This window comes from Cherax quadricarinatus, chromosome 63 (assembly GCF_038502225.1).
Source record: "Cherax quadricarinatus isolate ZL_2023a chromosome 63, ASM3850222v1, whole genome shotgun sequence".
Taxonomy (NCBI): domain Eukaryota; kingdom Metazoa; phylum Arthropoda; class Malacostraca; order Decapoda; family Parastacidae; genus Cherax; species Cherax quadricarinatus.
Genome location: NC_091354.1, coordinates 8983709 through 9008133, shown reverse-complemented (window position 1 = coordinate 9008133; position 24425 = coordinate 8983709). Strand labels below are relative to the sequence as shown.

Genomic DNA, 24425 nt, shown 5'->3' with positions numbered 1-24425 from the left:
TATATATTATATATATATATATTATATATATATTAGACAGCAACCGCCCAGGGAGGTACTACCGTCCTGCCAAGTGAGTGTAAAACGAAAGCCTGTAATTGTTTTACATGATGGTAGGATTGCTGGTGTCCTTTTTTTCTGTCTCATAAACATGCAAGATTTCAGGTATGTCTTGCTACTTCTACTTAAACTTAGGTCACACTACACATACATGTACAAGCATATATATGTATGTATATATACACATCCCTCTGGGTTTTCTTCTATTTTCTTTCTAGTTCTTGTTGTTGTTTATTTCCTCTTATCTCCATGGGGAAGTGGAACAGAATTCTTCCTCCGTAAGCCATGCGTGTTGTAAGAGGCGACTAAAATGCCAGGAGCAAGGGGCTAGTAACCCCTTCTCCCGTATAAATTACTAAATTTAAAAAGAGAAACTTTCGTTTTTCTTTTTGGGCCACCCTGCCTTGGTGGGATACGGCCGGTTTGTTGAAAAAAAAAAAAAAAAAAAAAAATATATATATATATATATATATATATGTCGTGCCGAATAGGTGAAACTGGTTAATTAGCAAGAACTCATTTTTTTCATTAGGTTCAGAATGATTTTTACGAAATTATTGCATTCACAAATTTTACGCTAAATTAAATTGCGCTTGTTATAATAATGTTAGGTAAGTTTTCTAAGGTTCTTTTGGTACATTATTATTATTATTACAATCAAAAAGAAGCGCTATTTTGTACAAAATTATTAATTTTTACATTAACATAAATGAAAGAAAATATATCTTTAAAGAATAAGAGAAAATTTTAGAAAGGATTTAATTTTGAGTGAGTTCTTGATAATTGACCAATTTTACCTATTCGGCACAACACACACACACACACACACACACACACACACACACACACACACACACACACACACACACACATATATATATATATATATATATATATATATATATATATATATATATATATATTATTACGGTCCAAATAACTATGAGTATAGTACAAATGATCAATTATTCGTCATTAATCTACAATATTAACATGATTAAGTTTAACTTGATTGATCCTGATCGTCGCTTCAGCGCTGGTCATATATAGCTAACGTTTCAACGTGAAAGGAGCTTGTTAAAATGCTCTCTCTCTCTCTCTCTCTCTCTCTCTCTCTCTCTCTCTCTCTCTCTCTCTCTCTCTCTCTCTCTCTCTCTCTCTCTCTCTCTCTCTCTCTCTCTCTCTCTCTCTCTCTCTCTCTCTCTCTCTCTCTCTCTCTCTCTCTCTCTCTCTCTCTCTCTCTCACTCTCTCTCTCTCTCTCTCTCTCTCTCTCTCTCTCTCTCTCTCTCTCTCTGTCTCTCTCTCTGTCTCTCTCTCTGTCTCTCTCTCTGTCTCTCTCTCTCTCTCTTCTCTCTCTCCTCTCCTCTCTCTCCTCTCTCTCTCTCTCTCTCTCTCTCTCTCTCTCTCTCTCTCTCTCTCTCTCTCTGTCCCCCTCCCTCTCTCTCTCTCTCTCTCTCTCTCTGTCTCTCTGTCTCTCTCTCTGTCTCTCTCTCTGTCTCTCTCTCTGTCTCTCTCTCTCTCTCTCTCTCTCTCTCTCCTCTCTCCCTCTCCCTCTCTCTCTCTCTCTCTCTCTCTCTCTCTCTCTCTCTCTCTCTCTCTCCTCTCTCTCTCTCTCTCTCTCTCTCTCTCTCTCTCCTCTCTCTCTCTCTCTCTGTCTCTTTCTCTCTCTCTCTCTTTGTCACTCTTACCTTTCAGAAATAAACAACTTTGCCAGATACTTTCCTAACTCTCAACCTTCGACATCCTCGATACTTGATCCTCTCTTTAAGCCAATAAATTTCTCAGAGAATTTTCCTCAACTTGGCACACTGTGAGCCTTCTCTAGTAGGCTCAACCTTTTGCATAAATTTACCGCAAAACTTGCATGCTTCACCCCTCTTCTGCCCCTCCACCTGCTGATGCTTCTCCTCCTCCTCCTCTTTATCCCTCCTTTCCTCTTCCTCCTGATCCCTCTCCTACTCTTGATCCTTATTTCCATCCTCCTTTTCGTACCCTTTCTTACTGAGATCGTGCCCTTTCAAATTTTATTTATTTTCTCTAAGTCTGGGGAGAAGCGACGGAGGATCGAGCCTCCATCACTACTTCCCCTAAATGACCCATATGGGAATAGCGCTTTATGTAAATATAATAATAATTATTATTATTATCATTTTATACATTGTGCTGGTAATATTGGCCTCCCTTTCTCCTCTTTCTCTTTCCTACCTTCCTTCTTCGTCCTTCCCTCCCTACTCCTTCCATCCTGAAGGAGGGAGGGAGGGCGTGTGTGGGAGGGAAAATCCTTATATGCTAAATAACTAAATATTCACAGTGCGAAAGCGGTGAGTAGTGTAGGAATTTAGATGTTTATTATATATTAGGTTTTTCTGTGTAGTTGAGGTTCTCTACGTCGTAGTGTGGGCGGGAGGGCTGCTGTTAAGGGCGGAAGGGCGGCTGTTAAGGGTGGCAGGGAGGCCGGTTGTCAGAGAAGGGTGGCTGTCAGTGGCGGGGAAAGAAAGAGGAAGAGAGATGTTGAGGGAGAAAGAATGAGATTGAAAGAGAGAGAGAGAGAGAGAGAGAAAGAGAAACCACAGGGTGACCAGAGACATTGTCGATAGTAGAACATGTCTGCGTGTAAGCTTCTAACAGACATGTAACAGCAGAAAGTACAGGCGTCTAGCCCAGTGTTAAGACATAGAACCTCTGGTTTCCGGAGGTTCTATCATTAGAAGCTATAAACGATACCTTAACACAGGCAGAAGTTCTCATACCACCGGCATTATTTTTAAAATCCGGACACCAGCGGCATTAGATACCTCGGGAGTACTTCCTGCTGACAACTAGTACCAGGAGCAGCAGCAGCAGCAGCAGCAGCAGCAGCAGCAGCAGAGATGGTAGAGGTAGTGATGGTGGAGCTGGAGGTGGTATTTGTAATTGTGGCGGTAACTGTGTTAGCATTGGTGCACAAGCGGTGTACTAGTAGCAATCGTCGGTGGGTGGCGATCAACTGGTGGAGGTGCAGCTGAGGAGGAGGCAGGGCAGCAGGAGGCGGTGTGTGAGGCAGATACCCAGCAGGAGTGAGGCCAGGTAGGGCGCGCCGGGTCCGCTTCCTGCTGCAGCAACACCATGGAGGAAGCAGAAAGAAAGCAGCAGTTAGTAAGATACTCAGTAAATATTTCGGATTTACCCCTTGAGGAAGATGCATTTAGGTTGGTGAGAGGCTCTTGATCAAAGGAACAGGACCCGCCTTTCCTTTCTTTTGGTCGAACCTGAATGTCTCCCATTCCCCAGATGTTATTCAACTAAAAGTTTAAGAATTCCACATGATTAAACGCAAAAAAAGGAAAAATTTAAGTAGCGAGAAGGAAGGATCAAGCAGTGAGAGGGAAGGATCAAATAGCAAGAAGGAAGGATCAAGCAGTGAGAGGGAAGGATCAAGTAGCGAGAAGGAAGGATCGCGTAGCGAGAAGAAAGAATCAAGTATTGAGAAGGAAGGATAACGTAGCGAGAAGGATCAAGTAGCAAGAAGGAAGGATCATCTCTAAAGCATACTACCATCCCGTAAGATACCATCCACAACAGCTTTTTCTAAATTACACTGCCATTCCCTCACGATACCACTCACAACAGTTGACTTAATCTCAGTTATCAAGATACTGTTAAGTGGAAAGGGGACGACACGCATAACGATACTTTCCTATAAAAAAAAAAACTCCCATTCATCCCTGAAATCGAACCTAGGTTCCTTCTCTTGGAAGCTTAATGCTATAAACATTGAATTACTAATCATAATAATGAGTTAATTTCAGGATTACTCGGAGGACTCACCTGCATTAAAGAAGGAGAGTATAGGCGTCCTGGGAGGTTCAACTTTGATGGATGCTTCTATTGGTACAGAGAGGGAGAGGACGTGAGCGTAGCAGACTAGACTGAGTGTGGGCGCATGATGCTCTGACAGCGGTAGCACCAGGCGGCTTGTGCTACTGTATACCCCGGGGTATGTTCCTTCCGTGGTGGGTAGCTCCTGCACCCGACCTGATCCAGGCTGTGTCAGGCAGGGAGAAAATGGTGGAGGGTGAGGTGGTGGAAGATGAGGTGGTGGTATCGTTAAAGGCGGAGGGTGAGGTGGAGGTGGTGGAAGATGAGGTAAAAGTAGCAGTGTTGGTGGAGAGCGTGGGAGTGGTAGCAATGGAGGCTGAGGGTGTGATGGTGGTAGCAGTGTTGGTAGTGGTAGTGGAGGGTGTGGTGATGGCAGAGGTAGTGGAGGGAGTGGTGGTAGCAGTGGTAGTGGAGGGAGTGGTGATGGCAGAGGGAGTGGTGATAACAGTGGTAATGGAAGGACTGATGGCAGCAGTGGTAGTGTTTATTATTAAATTATTGTAAGCTTATCTAAAATATATTTAGTTGGATTAGGCTAAATTAATTATGCTTGTTATAATAGGGTTAGGTAAGTTTTTAAGCTTCTTCTGGTACAAAATTATGATTTTTTACATTAACATAAATAGAAAAAAATATATCTTTAAACGAATAAGATAAAATTTTAGAAAGGACCTAATTTCAAATGAGTTCTTGCTAATTGAATAATTTTACCTATTCGGCACGACATATGTATATCCATGCATCATCAGGAGCTAAGCAATGTTGCAAGAGTAGCAACAAAAGACATTGAGGGGAAGTTTTCTCAGCCCCATGGTCCCATGGTTAAAGCTCTCGCTTCACACGGCGAGGGTCTGGGTTTGATTCCCAGTGAAAGCATTCCGATTATTCTTTAAGACCTAATAAATGGACAATTCAAGAATTTTTCTATTATCCTTGAGTACCTGTACCTGTACAGTACCTTCATGCAGCTGTAGCTAAATAGGTTTACTCCTGCTGGTTATTACTATACCGACAGGGTACGTTCACAATGGACGAAACTTGAGGATTGGTGTAGATAATGCTGGTCTAACGTCACCAGACCCTCATGAGGCCCCATGGGATAATGGACAATCCTGCAATTTTGTATAGCACTGTTGCTTAAGGTTGTGCATAACAGACTCCACTAAAGAGCTATCGAGTTTATACAATCCATGACTTGAATTATATAAGGCATTCCTATCATGTTTCAAGACCAAGGATTCAGTTATGTTTCTTTCCATTACAGAACTACCATAATCTGGGCAGCAGCCCACCCTGGTAAGTGATTGCAAGAACTGACATGGTTAAAGACTGCATTTGACTCCTGGCCCATGATGACTGAATACTGATGTTGGGCTAATCTGGTTTCCAGAGGTTTACCAGTTTGTCCAATATATAAAAGAGAGTGCAAGGAACCCTGTAAAAACCACCCACACTATTGTAAGTGTGCTATTAATTAAACTTTTTCACTGTCCCATTGTATTTGAAGGCAATGTTTATATTGAACTTTTTAAGTGCTTAATTCAGGCTGACCAAATTTGTGTTTGAAGGCAAATATTTTGCTGAAAAACAAGGCATGGCCATAGGAAATCCCATCAGTCCCTTACGCAGCAACCTGTAAATGGAATTCTATGAGACTAGACTCCTTAAACATTTTTTCCTATATAAAGCTAGGTGATTCAAATATGTAGACCATGTTCTTTACCTTTGGCCTAGGGATCACAATATCGATGAGTTCCTACCTACACTCAATGGTCTAGTGTCTTCCATTAAGCTCACAATAGAGCATGAAATAGACAACACTCTAACTTTCCTAGATATTTTTAAACCATCGTGTCTCCACAAGATTCAGATTTACAGTTTACAGGAAGTCAACCAATGTGTTGTCAGATATTCACTGTTACTGTAATTCTGAGTCTAGAGTTAACAGGAGTGTTTTCCTTACGATGTTCCTGAGAGCCTTGTATATCTGTAGCCTGGAGCATTTAGAAGATGAAATCAATAAGATATTTAACATAGCCACAAAACTAAGATATCCCAGGGATTTTGGTGAGACTCCTCTATTGTCAGCTAGGAAGACATTCTACATTCTGAACCTAAAGAAATGCCTGCCATGAAAAATGTAATGAATTTACCCTACAATGAGGATTTGGTCAGCATGTGCGAGATATTAAAAAAATTTAAGTGTAAACATTGCCTTCAAAAACAATGGAACAATGAAACAGAGATTGATTAAGAACACACCGTCTAATAGTGTGGGTGGTGTTTACTAGGTTCCATGTATTCTTTGCCCTCTTCCATACATTGGACAAACTGGTAAACCTCTGGAAACCAGATTAGCACAACATCAGTACTTAATTAGGTTTTGCTATCACCCACTGGGGTGGGCTGCTTCCCAGATTATTGTGCCCAATAGTTCTGTCATGGAAAGAAACATAATTAAATCCTCATTCTTGAAACATGACAGGAATGCCTAATATAACTCAAGTTATGGGGTGTACTAACTCAATAGCTGTTTAGTGGAGTCTGTTGTACACAACCTTAAGCAACAGTGCTATACAGAATTTCAGAATTGCTCATTACACCATGGGGCTTCGAAAGAATTTGTGAAGTAAGACCAGTATTCCCTGCACCTGTCCTCACATTTCGTCTATCGTGAACATACCTTGTCCGTCGGTATAATAATGTAACTATTATAATTAAACCCATTTAGCTACAGCTGAACCATTTCGAATAAACCCGTTTAGTTGCAGCTGCATTAAGGTACTTTATGCGTACAGGTACACAAGGTTATGTGACTGCAATCAGTGATGGCAACATGATGAATTCAACTAGCTTTGTGGATTACAACCAAAGAGAGTTAGGCTGTTCTGTGGTGATAAAGGATAATCGGGAAATTCTTAAATTGTCTAGTTAAAAGGTCTTAAATAATAATCGTAATACTATAGAAGGTCCATAAATAACCAAGGAATAAGCATAATAATTGATAATGAGGATATCGGTAGGCAGTATTTAGGAATATATGAAGAGACTGTTCTGAATATTCTAGAACCTCCTGGGACATACGGTATTTATAGCTGACAAACGAGCATATTCAACTCTTTTATTAATTAGAAGGTTAACACATAATATAATTGTTTTGTATGCATGTTATCCACTAGTGCAACGTAATCTCTTAAGGCACATGACTTATCAACGATGACTGGATAAAACTTAGGGCTGGCTATTATATATATTATCTTGTTTCCTACTTTCTGTAAACTCTGAGGCCATCTTCCACCCTACACCATATGTGGAAGGATGAGGAGAGTGGATAGGTGCTTGGCAGATGGACCGGTACCTCTCATATGTGAGAGAACTGGCTGGTTTCACCATGCTACCTTAATCTGAGATAACCTCCCCTCATTTCTTCTATTGCTACTCTTGCAACATTGCATAGTTCCTGATGATGCACGGATACATGTTGAAGAACTTGAACTGAAGATTTCCATCACCCATGGCTTGTCTTGTATATATATATATATATATATATATATATATATATATATATATATATATATATATATATATATATATATATATATATATATATATATACACATATATATATATATATATATATATATATATATATATATATATATATATATATATATATATATATATATATATATATATATATATATATATATATGTCGTGCCGAATATGTAAAACTGGTCAATTAGCAAGAACTCATTTAAAATTAAGTTCTTTCTAAAATTTCTCTTATACTTTTAAAGATATATTTTTTTCATTAATGTTGATGTAAAAATTTATAATTTTGCACAAAAAGGAACTTAGAAAACTTACTTAACCTTATTATAACAAGAACAATTTATTTTAGCCTAACCCAACTAAATATATTTTAGATTTGTTTAAAATAATTTAATACTAAAAAAACACAGTGAAATATATTTTTTTCGTTAGGTTCAGAACGATTTTGGTGAAATTATTGCTTACACAAATTTTCACTTGTCCTATAAGCCATGATCTCAAGTTCTACCTATTCGGCACGACATATATATATATATATATATATATATATATATATATATATATATATATATATATATGTGTGTGTGTGTGTGTGTGTGTGTGTGTGTGTGTGTGTGTGTGTGTGTGTGTGTGTGTGTGTGTGTGTGTGTGTGTGTGTGCAAACAATCGCAGATAGGCGATCTTAACTTTGAAAGACAAACCACGAGGGTGGGGTGGAAATCTTTAGATCAAGTACTTTCACACTTCTCAGTGCGTCATCAAGAGCTATGCAGAGTTGCAAGGCAACAGCTGAAGGAGTGAGGGGAAGTTTTCTCAGAGTAGCGCAATGCAAGTTTGTCACCTGCCACAGCCTCTCTCAGAATATGAGCCAACGGTCTGGTGCCACCTGCACCACCACCATCCCCATCCCCCCCACATATGGGGTAGGAGGGTTTTAAAAAGCCAAGGATTATGAAATTAGAAAATATAGTAGCCAGCCCCAAGTTTTTTCTAATCACTTAGAACAGGTCATGTGACTTGAGAAACGTATTTGAAGAGAAGTTGCAAAGGTTGGTGGATGAGTTTGGTAGGGTATGTCAAAGAAAAAAATTAAAAGTGAATATAGGAAAGAGTATGGTGATGAGGATAACAAAACATTAGTGGACGAAAGATTGGATATCAAATTGGAGGGGGAGAGTATGGGGGAGGTGAATGTATTCAGATATTTAGGAGCGGATGTGTCAGCAGATGGGTTTATGAAAGATGAGGTGAATCATAGAACTGATGAAGGGAAAAGGGTGAGTGGTGCACTTAGGAGTCTGTGGAGACATAGAACTTTGTCCATGGAAGCAGAGATGGGAATGTATGAGAGTATAGTTATACCAATGCTTTTATATGGGTATGAAACATGAGTAGTGAATGTTGCAACAAGGAGAAGGTTGGAGGCAGTGGAGATGTCATGTCTGAGAGCAATGTGTGATGTGAATATAATACAGAGAATTCAAAGTTTGGAAATTAGGAGTAGGTGCAGGATTACCAAAACTATTATCCAGAGGGCTGAGGAAGGGTTGTTGCAGTTGTTCGGATATGTAGAGAGGATGGAAGGAAATAGAATGAAATATAGAGTGCATAAATCTGTAGTGGAGGGATGGCGGGGTTGTGGTCGGCCTAGGAAAGGTTGGACGGATGGGGTAAAGGAGATTTTGTGTGCGAGAGGTATGGACTCCCAGCAAGCATGCATGAGCGTGTTAAATAGGAATGAATTGAGACAATGGTTTTTAGAACCTGATATGGTGTTGCAGTGTGAGCAAGGTAACATTAAGGAATCCAGGGAAACTGCCAGGCCAGACTTGAGTCCTGGAGATGGGAAGTACAGTGTCTACACTATACACTCTGAAGGAAGGGTGTTAATGTTATAGTTTTATAACTGTAGTGTAAGTGTGCCTCTGGCAAGACGGTAATGGAGAGAATGAAGAAAGTTTTTTTTCATTTTTGGGCTACCCTGCCTTGATGGGAGACAGCCGATGTGATTATATATATACATATATATATATATATATATATATATATATATATATATATATATATATATATATATATATATATATATATATATATATATATATATATATATATGTTGTGCCGAATAGGCAGAACTTGCAATCTTGGCTTAAATAGCAACGCTCATCTTGCCATATAAGACAAGCGAAAATTTGTGTATGCAATAATTTCGCCAAAATCATTCTGAACCTAACGAAAAAATATATTTCTCTGTGTTTGTTTAGTATTAAATTATTGTAAACAAATCTAAAGTATATTTAGTTGGGTTAGGCTAAAATAAATTGTTCTTGTTATAATAAGGTTAGGTAAGTTTTCTAAGTTCCTTTTGGTGCAAAATTATAAATTTTTAAATCAACATTAATGAAAAATATATATCTTTGAACATATAAGAGAAAATTTTCGAAAGGACTTAATTTTAAATGAGTTCTTGCTAATTGACCAGTTTTACATATTCGGCACGACATATATATATATATATATATATATATATATATATATATATATATATATATATATATATATATATATATATATATATATATATATATATATATATATATATATTGGCAGAAAGGTGGATTGGTGCACGTATGAGTAGTGGGGGGGGGGTTGAAGGGGGTTGCAATAGTTTTAAAAATGCAGTATTAGAATGTGGGGCAGAAGTTTGTGGTTATAGGAGGGTGGGTGCAGGAGGAAAGAGGAGTGATTGGTGGAATGATGAAGTAAAGGGTGTGATAAAAGAGAAAAAGGTAGCTTATGAGAGGTATTTACAAAGCAGAAGTGTTATAAGAAGAGTAGAGTATATGGAGAGTAAAAAAAAGGTGAAGACAGTGGTGAGAAAGTGCAAAAGGAGAGCAGATGATTGAGTGGGAGAGGTACTGTCAAGGAATTTTAATGAAAATAAGAAAAAACTTTGGAGTGAGTTAAACAAGTTAAGAAAGAATAGGGAACAAATGGATTTATCAGTTAAAAACAGAGAAGGGAAGTTAGTAGACGGGGAGATGGAGGTTTTGCGTAGATGGCGAGAATATTTTGAGGAACTTTTAAATGTCGACGAAGAAAGGGAGGCGGCAATTTCATGCACTGGCCTGGGAGGTATATCATCTTTTAGGAGTGAAGAAGAGCAGGATGTGAGTGTGGGGGAGGTGCATGAGGCATTACGTAGAATGACAGCGGGTAAAGCAACTGGAACTGACGGGATCATGACAGAAATGTTAAAAGCAGGGGGGGACATAGTGTTGGAGTGGTTAGTATTTTTGTTTAATAAATGTATGAAAGAGGGGAAGGTACCTAGGGATTGGCGAAGAGCGTGTATAGTCCCTTTATATAAAGGGAAGGGGGACAAAAGAGATTGTAAAAATTATAGAGGAATAAGTTTACTGAGTATACCAGGAAAAGTGTACGGTAGGGTTATTATTGAAAGAATTAGAGGTAAGACAGAATGTAGAATTGCGGAAGAGCAAGGAGGTTTTAGAGTGGGTAGGGGATGTGTAGATCAAGTGTTTACATTGAAGCATGTATGTGAGCAGTATTTAGATAAAGGTAGGGAAGTTTTTATTGCATTAATGGATTTAGAAAAGGCGTATGACAGAGTGGATAGGGGAGCAATGTGGCAGATGTTCCAAGTATATGGAATAGGTGGTAAGTTACTAAATGCTGTAAAGAGTTTTTATGAGGACAGTGAGGCTTAGGTTAGGGTGTGTAGAAGAGAGGGAGACTACTTCCCGGTAAAAGTAGGTCTTAGACAGGGATGTGTAATGTCACCATGGTTGTTTAATATATTTATAGATGTGGTCGTAAAAGAAGTAAATGCTAGGGTGTTCGGGAGAGGGGTGGCATTAAATTATGGGGAATTAAATACAAAATGGGAAGTGACACAGTTACTTTTTGCTGATGATACTGCACTTATGGGAGATTCTAAAGAAAAATTGCAAAGGTTAGTGGACGAGTTTGGGAGTGTGTTTTCAGATATTTGGGAGTTGACGTGTCGGCAGATGGATTTATGAAGGATGAGGTTAATCATAGATTTGATGAGAGAAAAAAGGCGAGTGGTGCATTGAGGTATATGTGGAGACAAAGAACGTTATCTGTGGAGGCAAAGAAGGGAATGTATGAAAGTATAGTAGTACCAACACTCTTATATGGGTGTGAAGCTTGGGTTGTAAATGCTGCAGCGAGGAGGTGGTTGGAGGTAGTGGAGATGTCCTGTCTAAGGGCAATGTGTGGTGTAAATATTAAGCAGAAATTAGGAGAAGGTGTGGAGTTAATAAAAGTATTAGTCAGAGGGCTGAAAAGGGGTTGTTGAGGCGGGGTAGGGGTCGTCCTTGAAAAGGTTGGAGGGAGGGAGTAAAGGAGGTTTTGTGGGTGAGGGGCTTGGACTTCCAGCAAGCGTGCTTGAGCGTGGTCGATACGAGTGAATGGAGACGAATGGTATTTGGGACCTGACGAGCTGTTGGAGTGTGAGCAGGGTAATGTTTAGTGAAGGGATCCAGGAAAACCGGTTATTTTTATATAGCCGGACTTGAGTCCTGGAAATGAGAAGTACAATGCCTGCACTTTAAAGGAGGGGTTTGGGATATTGCCAGTTTGGAGGGATATGTTGTGTATCTTTATACGTATATGATTCTAAACTGCAAAAACAGTGATTATGTGTGAGTGAGGCTAAAGTGTTTAATGATGATGAAAGTATTGTGTTTCTGGGGATTTTCTTTTTGGGTCACCCTACCTCGGTGGGAGACGGCCGACTTGTTAAAATAGATGTATATATATATCTATATATATATATATATATATATATATATATATATATATATATATATATATAGATAGATAGATAGATAGATAGAGAATGTTAAATAATGAGTCAAGAATGCTGTGGAGGATCATTCAGTTTGTCATTACATTCATGGAGAACCGCTGTACCAGTAAGGGGCACACAGCACCTGGGGAATGGGAGGCACTCAGGTTAAGTGTAAGGGGATTGGTAACTTCAGTTGATTGGATCAAGAGCCCAGTGATTAAGCATGTAGCGGGCTTATGTACCTCTGTAGCGGAAGGAGGGAAGTTAGCTTCTTAGTACTGAGACCTCTCGTCTCTACGAGGGTCGTTAAAGCTTGTCGCCTCTGTCAGAGTCATTAAGGCTAACGAGGGGAAAGATGAGGAAAGAGGAAAGTGGGGGGTAGGACAGGGAGGGTGGAGGAGAAGATACGAAGATAAGGAGGAAGTGGGTATGGAGAAAAAGGAGGAGAATAAGATAGGCATAAATTAAGAAAGGAAAGAATGAACTGGTCGGAGTTGTTTAGGAAGAGTCGAAGGAGAGAGAGAGAGAGAGAGAGAGAGAGAGAGAGAGAGAGAGAGAGAGAGAGATCTAAACAGATCTGTCATTTCAGTACAGCCTTCAATACCGGAGGGATGTGTGTGGCCTTACTGTTATGTACAAAGCCAATGTTGTCAAGGTATCACACTTGGCTCGACAAGAAGACGGACAGCAACTTCACTGTGACTGTAACCTTCCTCAGAACATCACTACCTTTGAGATCATTTATTCCAAGGATGACTCGAGTCTGGAATATGTTTGTACAGCATAGTGACATCAACGATATTTCGTCAGTTGATCAAATGAAATCTCTGGTCCACAGATGGCTTTAACTTCATCCTGTTAACTATTTGTATATCCCAGATCTTGGAGTGTAAATAAAATTGGGATCTTTAACCTAACCTTGTAAAACCTGTGGAAAAAAAACCGAGAGAGGTGACAGGCTAGAAAGTCAGAAAGAGGAAGAAAAACTAAAGAGATTAAGAAAGCAGGAATTGATGTGTATTGTTGTGTGGGAAATTTGTATTTCTCCTTTATACATTTCTTTCCTACTTCCGTCTCTCTTCCTGGCGGGGGTGGTGGTGGTAGCAGGGGGGGGGGGGTAGTTGTGGTAGAAGAAATGGTGTTGTGGCAATAGTGATAATGTTAGTGATGGAGATGGTGGTGGTAGTGATGGTTGTAGTGGTGGTTGTAGTGATGGTGGTAGTGGTGGCTGTAGTGGTGGTGGTGGAGGTAATAGTGGTGGTAGTGCTGGCTATAGTAGTAGTGATAGTAGTAGTAATGGTAGTGGTGGTGGTAGTGGCGGTTGTAGTGCTGGTTGTAGTGGTAGTAGTGGTAGTGGTGGTTGTAGTGCTGGTGGTAGTGGTGGTTGTAGTGGTGGTGGAGGTAGTGGTGGTAATAGTGGTGGTAGTGCTGGCTATAGTAGTAGTGGTAGTAGTAGTAATGGTAGTGGTGGTAGTAGTGGCGGTTGTAGTGCTTGTAGTGGTGGTAGTACTGGTGGTAGTGCTGGTTGTAGTGGTGGTGGTAGTGGTGGGTGTAGTGGCGGTAGTGGTGGTGGTAGTAGTGGTGGTAGTTCTGGTTGTAGTGGTGGTAGTAGTAGTGGTAGTGCTGGTTGTAGTGCTGGTGGTAGTGGTGGTTGTAGTGGTGGTGGAGGTAGTGGTGGTAATAGTGGTGGCAGTGCTTGCTATAGTAGTAGTGGTAGTAGTAGTAATGGTAGTGGTGGTGGTAGTGGTGGTTGTAGTGCTGGTAGTGGTGGTAGTAGTGGTGGTAGTGCTGGCTGTAGTGGTGGTGGTAGTGCTGGTTGTAGTGGTGGTAGTAATAGTGGTAGTGCTGGTTGTAGTGGTGGCGGTAGCGGTGGAAGTGGTGGTGGTAGTTTTGATAGTGGTGGTTGTTGTGGTGGTGGCAGTGATGGTGGTGGTTGTGGTAGTAGTGGTGATTATAGTGGTGGGGGTGGTAGTTTTGGCGGTTGTTGTAGTGGTGGTAGTAGTAGTGGTTGTAGTGGTGGTAGTAGTGGTTTTAGTGGTGGCTGTAGTGGTGGTGGTGTTGGTAGTTTTTGTGATTGTAGTGGTAGCAGGGTATGGGGTGGTAGCAGGGTATGGGGTGGTAGCAGGGTATGGGGTACTCACATGAACAAGTCTACCGTTGACGTGGAAGGTGAGGGTAGCGTGAGGAAAGGCGTCCCTTGCTGTACAGGTAACATTGAGGATGTCACCCACTCTGTACACTCCTCGCAGCCCCTTCAACACCGGTGCTTCTGGCATAACTGCAACACCGTAACACAAGTATAGTATCACCGCAGCATTGTAACACAAGTGTGGTATCACTGCAACACAGTAACACAAGTATGGTATCAATGTAACACAGTAAAACAAGTGTAGTATCACTGTAACAAAAGAGTGGTATCATTGTAACACAAGCGTGGTATCACTGTAACACAAGTATAGTATCACTGTAACATAAGTGTATTGTCAATGTAACACAAGTGTAGTATCACTGTAACACAGGAGTGGTATCATTGCAACACAAGTGTGGTATCACTGTAACACAAGTATAGTATCACTGTAACACAAGTGTGATATCAATGTAACACAAGTGTGATATCAATGTAACACAAGTGTGATATCACTGTAACACAGTAACACAAGTGTGGTATCACTGTGACACAGTAACACAAGTGTGGTATCACTGTAACACAAGTGTATTGTCAATGTAACACAAGTGTAGTATCACTGTAACACAGGAGTGGTATCATTGCAACACAAGTGTGGTATCACTGTAACACAAGTATAGTATCACTGTAACACAAGTGTGATATCAATGTAACACAAGTGTGATATCACTGTAACACAGTAACACAAGTGTGGTATCACTGTAACACAGTAACACAAGTGTGATATCACTGTAACACAGTAACACAAGTGTGATATCACTGTAACACAGTAACACAAGTGTGATATCACTGTAACACAGAAACACAAGTGTGGTATCACTGTGACAAAGTAACACAAGTGTGGTATCACTGTGACACAGTAACACAAGTGTGGTATCACTGTGACACAGTAACACAAGTGTGGTATCACTGTAACACAGTAACGCAAATGTGATATCACTGCAGATAGTAACTCAAATGTGTTATAACTTCAACCACATCAACAAATGTCTAATCACTGCCTTACGTCAACACGAGACAACACCCTGAAAACAGAGGAAGAATCAGAGGGCGAACACAATTAAAGCCAAGAGCCCCGGCAACATATCACCATGGGTATTTACGATAGGAGCCGAACCTCTGCGTGACCCATAGCGGAGATCTTCAATAATAATAATAAATAGTAGTAATAATAATCTTTATTTCTACAAGTACATGTACAAGGTATACAGTCCTAGCTGACATCAATGACATACTACTATATAGAAAGCCGCTTGTTATGCTGAGCATTTCGGGCAAATTAGGTCAGTTTTGTCCCAGGATGCGACCCACACCAGTCGACTAACACCCACGTAACCAATGTTAAACTGATGGGTGTACAGAGACAGGGACAACAGGTGTCTTGTGGAAACACGTCCCTAATGTTTTTCAGCAGTACCGGAGGAGATTCGAACCCCGGACCTCAGTGTGTGAGCTGAGTGCACTAGCGATCGAGCTACAGAAAAAGGAAAACCAATTCATGGTTTTAAGACAGCTAACACAGTCCTTACGTTTTGGAAGGGGGACAGACAAGAGACACCTGACTACTGGTCATTATCACTGACATGCATAATGTCCAAAGTAGTGGAGAACATTGTCTTGGGATGGATATTACAGCATCTGGAAAGGTGATTCGTCAGTGACAATCAAGACAGATTCAGGGACGTGACATTCTGTCTTGCGTTCAGGATTTCTATGACAGAATTATTACGATTAAGGATGAGACACAGGGATGAGTTGACTGCATCTTTCTCAAGTGTTAGGAAGTATTTTAATCAGTTACCTACTAACAACTGAGCCAGAAGATGGAAGAGTAAGCCTGCAAAACGTCTGTTAGTAATGATAATCAGGTGTTTCACATGTGTCTTATCTGCTGAAGAGGATTCTAGAAGAGAACAATTAATGTTCTGAGTTTCTGTCTCCATGTTGGTTATTACTGAGTATGTGTCTTATTCATGAAATTCTTGGTATTATCCCAATGATCTAATATTTTCCTGACACAGCAACGCCGTGGAAACTTCTTTTAAAGAATACCTTCTACAACTCTATTGCTAGATCTCTGGCCCAAAATATGGGATGGATCTATTTCTACCAGTGTGCCCCTCCCCATCTAACCACGTCTTTAACTTCTACATCTCTCCACATTATCTACAACTCCATTGCTAAAAGAATAACCCACCACATTGACCTGACTTATATCCGCTATTGGGCCCTACCCACATGTGACGATGTCTTCAACTGCTACACCTCTTTCCTACTTCCACCGGCTCCTATAAAAAAAAAAAAGCTCTTTCCTCCTGCCTCTGCAATAGACTGATGAAGCTTGCTGCCTAAATGGAACGTCTCTCAGTACACGGCCTAGATATCTTGTCGGTATTATGCAACTGATCTAGCAACAGTAAAGACAAACATTCAACTGAGCAACAATAAAGACATTAATAACAACAACGAAAACATACATTCACCACAACTACAATAAGGACATACACTAACAGCAACAACAACGAGGACATACACTCACCACAACAACAGTGAAGACATACACTTACCTACGACAGTCATGTTACTAGAAGCGAAGGATGTCTGGAAGGTGGGTGCCTCGCTCATTACTTCACACCTGTATACACCATCAGAGTCCAGCCGCAGCTCCCGTAGCGTGACCCGGTGCTCGTCTGACTGTGTCAACTGTCAAGGAGAGCCACACGTGGTGAGAGGGAGGGAGGGAGATCCACACGTGGTGAGAGGGAGGGAGGGAGAGCCACATGTGGTGAGAGGGAAGCAGGAACAGATGGTGAAAGACGGGAAGGGAGTTAGAGCGCTAGAAGCAAGGGTAAGTGAGTTAAGCTTAAGGAAAGTGAAAAGGAAGAAGAGTGAACGAGAGAAAGTGGGAAGAAGAAAAGGAAAGGAGGTAGAAAATGAAAAAAAAATAATGAGGGAGGAAGGGAAAGGGAGAGAGTGAGAGAGAGAGAGAGAGAGAGAGAGAGAGAGAGAGAGAGAGAGAGAGAGAGAGAGAGAGAGAGAGAGAGAGAAAGAGAGAGAAAATGAATAATTTGAGGGAGGACATAATGGAGAGGATGATGGGAGAAAGAAGGGAGGTGGGTGGGGGCGGATAAAATAAGAAAGAAAATAAGGAAGGAAAGATAAGAAACAGCAGAAGAAAAGATAAGAAGATTAATGCTTCCGGAGCAACTATTCATAATCATAAAAGAAAATCTTCCTCAAATTCTTAAAACGAATAAAGAAAAGTAAAAAGCAAACTTTATTTCTCACACAAAATAGCCACTTGTCCAACCAAAACTTTTCCCAGAATCAACAAGGCAGTGAATGTTAAGTTTAACGTGAAGTGACTTCCAACAGAACGTCGCAGATTCAAGAAACACCTTTACCATTGTATATTTATAAGTCTGCATAAGCTTTTTCGGATTCTACACAATACAATTAAATGAAGGAGCTGTCAGGTGGGCAGGAAATGCCAGTGGATCTTGCGTCGCGTCCTGAGGAAAGCAAATTTGCAACGCAAATATTTTGGAAGACATGATTTTCTTGAAAACAAATGTGGCATATGCTAGTTATTACTACGAATGTTATTTACTGGCTTTTATTCACATTGTTTTTACTTTGTCTAAAAGTATTACAAAATTATGACTCACGAAATCGTAATTACACGATTGCAAACAAACCATACCACGGGCGGGGTTAGAACCCGCGATCAGAGTCTCAAAACTCCAGACCGGGGCTAACGCGACAGTCTGGAATTTTGAAACTCTGATCGCAGGTTCTAACCCCGCCCGTGGTATGGTTTATTATAAAACATTTTAACTAAAAAACCTACATTTATATGTCTATGTATACACTAAATAGTAGGTTGGTAGACAGCAACCACCCAGGGAGGTACAACCTTCCTGCCAAGTGTGTGTGAAACAGAAACCTGTAACTGTTTTACATGATGGTAGGATTGCTGGTGTCACGGGATAACAGGCATAACTTGCCACTTCGACTTACACTTAGGTCATAGAACACACGCATGTACACGCATATATATACATACCAATCTGGGTTTTCTATTTTCTTAATAGGTCTTGTTCCTCTTTATTTCCTCTTATTTCCATGGGGAAGTGGAACAGAATTCTTCTTCAGTAAGCCATGTAAGTCATAGGAGGCGACTAAAATGCTGGAAGCAAGGGGCTAGTAATCTCTTGTCCTTTATAAATTACTAAATTTAAAAAAAAAAATCGTTTTTATTTTTAGGTCACCCTGCCTCAGTGGGATACAACCGGTTTTTTGAACTAATATGGCAGGGTGACGTGTAAAAGAAGAAACATTTTCATCATCATTCACTCCATTACTGTGTTGCCAGAGGCGCACCTACACTCCAGTTAAAAAACTGCAGCATCAACATCCCTCCCTCAGAGTGCAGGCACTGTACTTCCCACCTCCAGGACTCAAGTCCGGCATGCCGGTTACCCTGAATTCCTTCATAAATCTTACTTTACCCATCCTCCATCAGCACTTCAAGTCATAAAAAAAACATTTATCTCCACTCGTTCCTGTCTAACATGCTCACACACACACTTGCTGGAAGTCAAAGCCCCTCGCACACAAAACCTCCTTTACCCCCTCCCTCGGACCTTTTCTCTCCCCTCCCTCCAGCCTTTTTCACTACATAGTTATACGCTCTACAATCGTTCTATTTCGTTCCAACCTCTCTAAATGTTTGAACCACCTCAGCAACCCCACCTCACCCCTCTGGATAATGCTTTTAGTAACCCATCTATTAAGCAGAGTATATTGTAGAAAATATGTGTATAAAAAAAAAACTATTAATAATGTCAGTGGAGGAATAATGTCACGTGAGGTCACAGACCCTGAGCTGCTTTGGGGATTAGCGTGGACGGTTACAAAGCATGGCTTGCTTCTGCAGTGTTTTAAAAACTGAGGTTGGAGAGTTGAAGGAGGAGGTCTTGCTTCTCCAGGAGGAGATTAGGAGGCTGAAGGTCCACCTCAATGGGCCTGGGAGAGAGTGTGAGGGGGTTGGAGATGTGGGGAATGAGGCTTCTAGCAGTGAGGTGCAGTCTGTCTCTCACTGTGAGGAGGCTGTAGGTGGGGAGGTAGCAACGGCTACCAGCAGTGAGGTGCAGCCCAGCACCTGCTACAAGTGGCGAGTTGTTCACAGTAATGGGAGGCGCATCAGAGTAAGGAAAGTTAAGAGTGAAGATCTGAAGGTAGGAAATCGCTTCTCTGTTCTCCAGGATGAATGTACTTCAGTGGCCAGTGAAGGTAAGGGTACTACTGCCCCTGCTAATGAAGGTAAGCGCATTCTTGTGGTTGGTGACTCTCAGGTAAGATATGTTGACCGTGCTTTTTGTAATAGGAATAAGAAGATGAGAGATAGAGTGTGCTTCCCTGGAGCTGGTGTTGGGGACATTGTCAACAGACTGGATAATATCATGTCAGGTAATGGGAACAAGCCCATTATCTGTCTCAGTGCTGGTGGAAATGATATTGGGAAGGGTAGGAGAGAAGAGCTGCTAGATAAGTACAGGTCAGCTATAGATTTCATTAAGTCTAAGGGAGGGATCCCAATCATATGTAGCATCTTGCCTAGAAGGGGAGTAGGAAATGAATGGTTGTCTAGGGCAATTGGTGTAAATTGCTGGCTAGACAGATACTGCAAGGAACTTGCAATCCCATTCATTGACAACTGGAACAACTTTTATGGCAAACATGATATGTATGCAAGGGATGGGGTTCATCTCTCTGGGGCAGGGGTGGTAGCACTTGCAGACTCGATTGAGAAGGCCATTGGTGAAATGCCTATGATTTTAAACTGATGGAAGATAGAGGTATGGGTGTGTGTGGGAAACAAGCAGGTTGCAACACTAGGGTTGGAAACAGTAAATGTATAAAAGGCATTCAGCATGAAGTTATAAATAAAGACAATAGAACAGGTCAGCAAACAAAGGGGGACAGCAGAGGGCAGCAAGGGACTAGCTCCCTTAAGGTTTACTATACTAATAGCAGGAGTGTTAGAAATAAGATAGATGAGCTAAGATTAATTGCAAGTGCAGGAAACATAGATATTATTGCTATAACAGAGACCTGGCTCAATCTGAAAGATAGAGAGATGCCCTCTGAATGTCACATACAAGGCTATAAATTATTCCACACTGACAGGGTCAACAGGAAAGGTGGTGGAGTAGCGATGTACGTCAGAGACAATTTAAATTGTTGTGTTAGACAAGATATTAAATTAGAAGCGTCAGCCACTGAATCTGTTTGGTTACAGCTTCTCGAGGGCCGAGAAAAACTAATTTTGGGTGTGATTTACAGGGCCCCAAATCTTGATAGGGAGTGCAGTAAACTTCTATGGGACGAAATTCGTAAGGCATCTACATACGAAAATGTTGTGCTAATGGGAGATTTCAACTATAGACAGATTGACTGGAGCAATTTGACAGGAAATTTAGAGTCGGGTGACTTTCTTGATACGATCCAGGATTGTTTTTTAAAACAGTTTGTGACAGAGCCAACTAGGGGAAATAACCTCCTTGACTTGGTTCTTGCCAGTAGGGAAACACTAATTAATAATCTTGAGGTTAATGATGAGCTTGGGGAGAGTGATCACAAATCACTCAGTTTTAACATATCATGGAATTCCCCTAATAATGGCAATCAAGTCTCCGTCCCTGACTTTCGCTTGGCTGATTTCATAGGACTGAAAAATTACTTAGGTGGGCTGAACTGGAATGACCTGACTAGGGGTCAGGTAGGTGGTGATGGTTGCCGATATGATGCTTTCCAGGGCATAGTTCTAGCTGCTCAGTCAAATTATGTTCCAAATAGGGAAATCAGATCAAACAAAAATGATCCTAAATGGATGAACAATAGATTAAAATATCTGATTGGTCAAAAGAGAGGCATATATAGGCAAATCAAAAGAGGAGAGGGGCAATTAAGAAATCGATATATTCAGTTAAAGAGAGAAATAAAAAAGGGAATTAGAAAAGCAAAAAGAGATTATGAGGTTAAAGTTGCAAGAGAATCGAAGACTAACCCAAAAGGATTCTTTCAGGTATACAGAAGTAAGATCAGGGACAAGATAGGCCCACTCAAAAGTTCCTCGGGTCAGCTCACTGACAGTGATAAGGAAATGTGTAGAATTTTTAACACATACTTTCTCTCAGTTTTTACACAGGAGGATACCAGCGATATTCCAGTAATGATAAATTATGTAGAACAGGACGATAATAAACTGTGCACTATTAGGGTCACAAGTGACATGGTCCTTAGGCAAATAGATAAATTAAAACCTAACAAATCCCCAGGCCCTGATGAACTGTATGCAAGGGTTCTAAAGGAATGTAAAGAGGAGCTTAGCACACCTTTGGCTAATCTTTTCAACATATCACTACAAACTGGCATGGTGCCAGATAAGTGGAAAATGGCAAATGTGATACCTATTTTCAAAACAGGTGACAGGTCCTTAGCTTCGAACTATAGACCAATAAGCCTAACCTCCATAGTGGGAAAATTTATGGAATCAATAATTGCCGAGGCAGTTCGTAGCCACCTTGAAAAGCATAAATTAATCAACGAATCTCAGCATGGTTTTACAAAGGGGCGTTCCTGCCTTACGAATTTATTAACTTTTTTCACTAAGGTATTTGAGGAGGTAGATCATGGTAATGAATATGATATTGTGTATATGGACTTCAGTAAGGCTTTTGACAGGGTCCCACATCAGAGACTATTGAGGAAAATTAAAGCACATGGAATAGGAGGAGAAATTTTTTCCTGGATAGAGGCATGGTTGACAAATAGGCAGCAGAGAGTTTGCATAAATGGGGAGAAATCAGAGTGGGGAAGCGTCACGAGCGGTGTTCCACAGGGGTCAGTGTTGGGCCCCCTGCTGTTCACAATCTACATAAACGACATAGATGAGGGCATAAAGAGCGACATCGGCAAGTTTGCCGATGACACCAAAATAGGCCGTCGAATTCATTCTGACGAGGACATTCGAGCACTCCAGGAAGATTTGAATAGACTGATGCAGTGGTCGGAGAAGTGGCAGATGCAGTTTAATATAGACAAATGCAAAGTTCTAAATGTTGGACAGGACAATAACCATGCCACATATAAACTAAATAATGTAGATCTTAATATTACGGATTGTGAAAAAGATTTAGGAGTTCTGGTTAGCAGTAATCTGAAACCAAGACAACAGTGCATAAGTGTTCGCAATAAAGCTAATACAATCCTTGGCTTCATATCAAGAAGCATAAATAATAGGAGTCCTCAGGTTGTTCTTCAACTCTATACATCCTTGGTTAGGCCTCATTTAGATTATGCTGCACAGTTTTGGTCACCGTATTACAGAATGGATATAAATTCTCTGGAAAATGTACAAAGGAGGATGACAAAGATGATCCCATGTATCAGAAACCTTCCCTATGAGGATAGACTAAGGGCCCTGAAACTGCACTCTCTAGAAAGACGTAGAATTAGGGGGGATATGATTGAGGTTTATAAGTGGAAGACAGGAATAAATAAAGGGGATGTAAATAGTGTGCTGAAAATATCTAGCCTAGACAGGACTCGCAGCAATGGTTTTAAGTTGGAAAAATTCAGATTCAGGAGGGATATAGGAAAGTACTGGTTTGGTAATAGAGTTGTGGATGAGTGGAACAAACTCCCAAGTACCGTTATAGAGGCCAGAACGTTGTGTAGCTTTAAAAATAGGTTGGATAAATACATGAGTAGATGTGGGTGGGTGTGAGTTAGACCTGATAGCTTGTGCTAACAGGTCGGTTGCCGTGTTCCTCCCTTAAGTCAATGTGACCTGACCTGACTAGGTTGGGTGCATTGGCTTAAGCCGGTAGGGACTTGGACCTGCCTCGCATGGGCCAGTAGGCCTTCTGCAGTGTTCCTTCGTTCTTATGTTCTTATGTTCTTATGAGTAAATGGGTGGTATTTTAGGTAAGTTTGGTCCATAGGTCATTTTATTGTTTTTGCGCTCTCACGATTTTTCCTGTAGGGCTAGTGTATGGAGGACCTGGTTTATAGAATACAGGTAAAGTATTTTTGCTGGCAGGCTAAAAGGCCGGCAGAAGGGGGGGGGGTCATAGAGCCCCACTGTTTATGTATGTTTAAAAATAGCACCACTGTATTATTGGGATTATGTAATATTAGAGGGTAGGTTTTGTGTTGTATAATTAAGGTTACTTGCTATTAATATATTAATTTTTTTATATGTTAGTTTTTGTGCCCTTCCTGATAGTTAATATAAGTATTGACTATTTACTTAATGCTTTTTGCGAAGAAACAAGCTTGGTCCTAGACTGGTGTAGTGTCTGTAATATTTTAAAAGTATGTACTGGCGCCTAGAGGTTAAGCATGTCTATGGGCATTTAAAATATTACAAATGCTATACCAACCTAAGAATAAGCCTGTTTCTTCACAAAATGGATTAGTCAATATTTACATTAATTATCAGGAAGGGCACAAAAATTAACATATACAAAAATATATATTAACAGCAACTTTAATTATATAACACACAGCCTACCCTCTATATATTACATAAACTCAATAGTACAGTGGTGCTAGTTTTAAACATATATCAACAATGGAGATCTATGATAGCCCCCTTCTGCCGGCCTCTTAGCCTGCCAGCAAAAATACTTTTCCTGTGCTCTATAAAACAGGCCCTCCATATACTAGGACCTAGAGTAAAAATTGTGGGACTACGAAAACAATAAAATGACCAATGGACCAAATTTACCCAAAATAACCCCCCTCAATTCACAAATATCCACTCATGACGTCTTACTCCAGCCACCGCTCCTCCCGTACTGACACACCTCTCCTCTCCTCTCCTGTCCTGGCTACTCTTCAGGACTAATACACATCC

The 24425-nt window shown here is 40.6% G+C and overlaps 1 protein-coding gene across 2 annotated transcripts in view; it reads right to left on the bottom strand.

Annotated features, from left to right (window-relative positions):
* Nucleotides 1-2909: 2909 nt before the first annotated feature.
* Nucleotides 2910-24425, bottom strand: part of LOC128705620 (cell adhesion molecule 3) — a 73990-nt gene continuing 52474 nt past the window's right edge. The window contains exons 2-5 of one of the 2 annotated variants that reach the window (XM_070098634.1): nucleotides 17065-17200; nucleotides 14454-14590; nucleotides 3869-4085; nucleotides 2910-3153 (exon numbers count right to left, since the gene is read on the bottom strand). In XM_070098634.1, the coding sequence (XP_069954735.1) occupies nucleotides 3044-3153; nucleotides 3869-4085; nucleotides 14454-14590; nucleotides 17065-17200 (600 nt within the window). In that variant the 3' untranslated portion in view covers nucleotides 2910-3043. The remainder of the gene's footprint in view (nucleotides 3154-3868; nucleotides 4086-14453; nucleotides 14591-17064; nucleotides 17201-24425) is intronic. The other variant, XM_070098635.1, reaches the window with a different exon arrangement.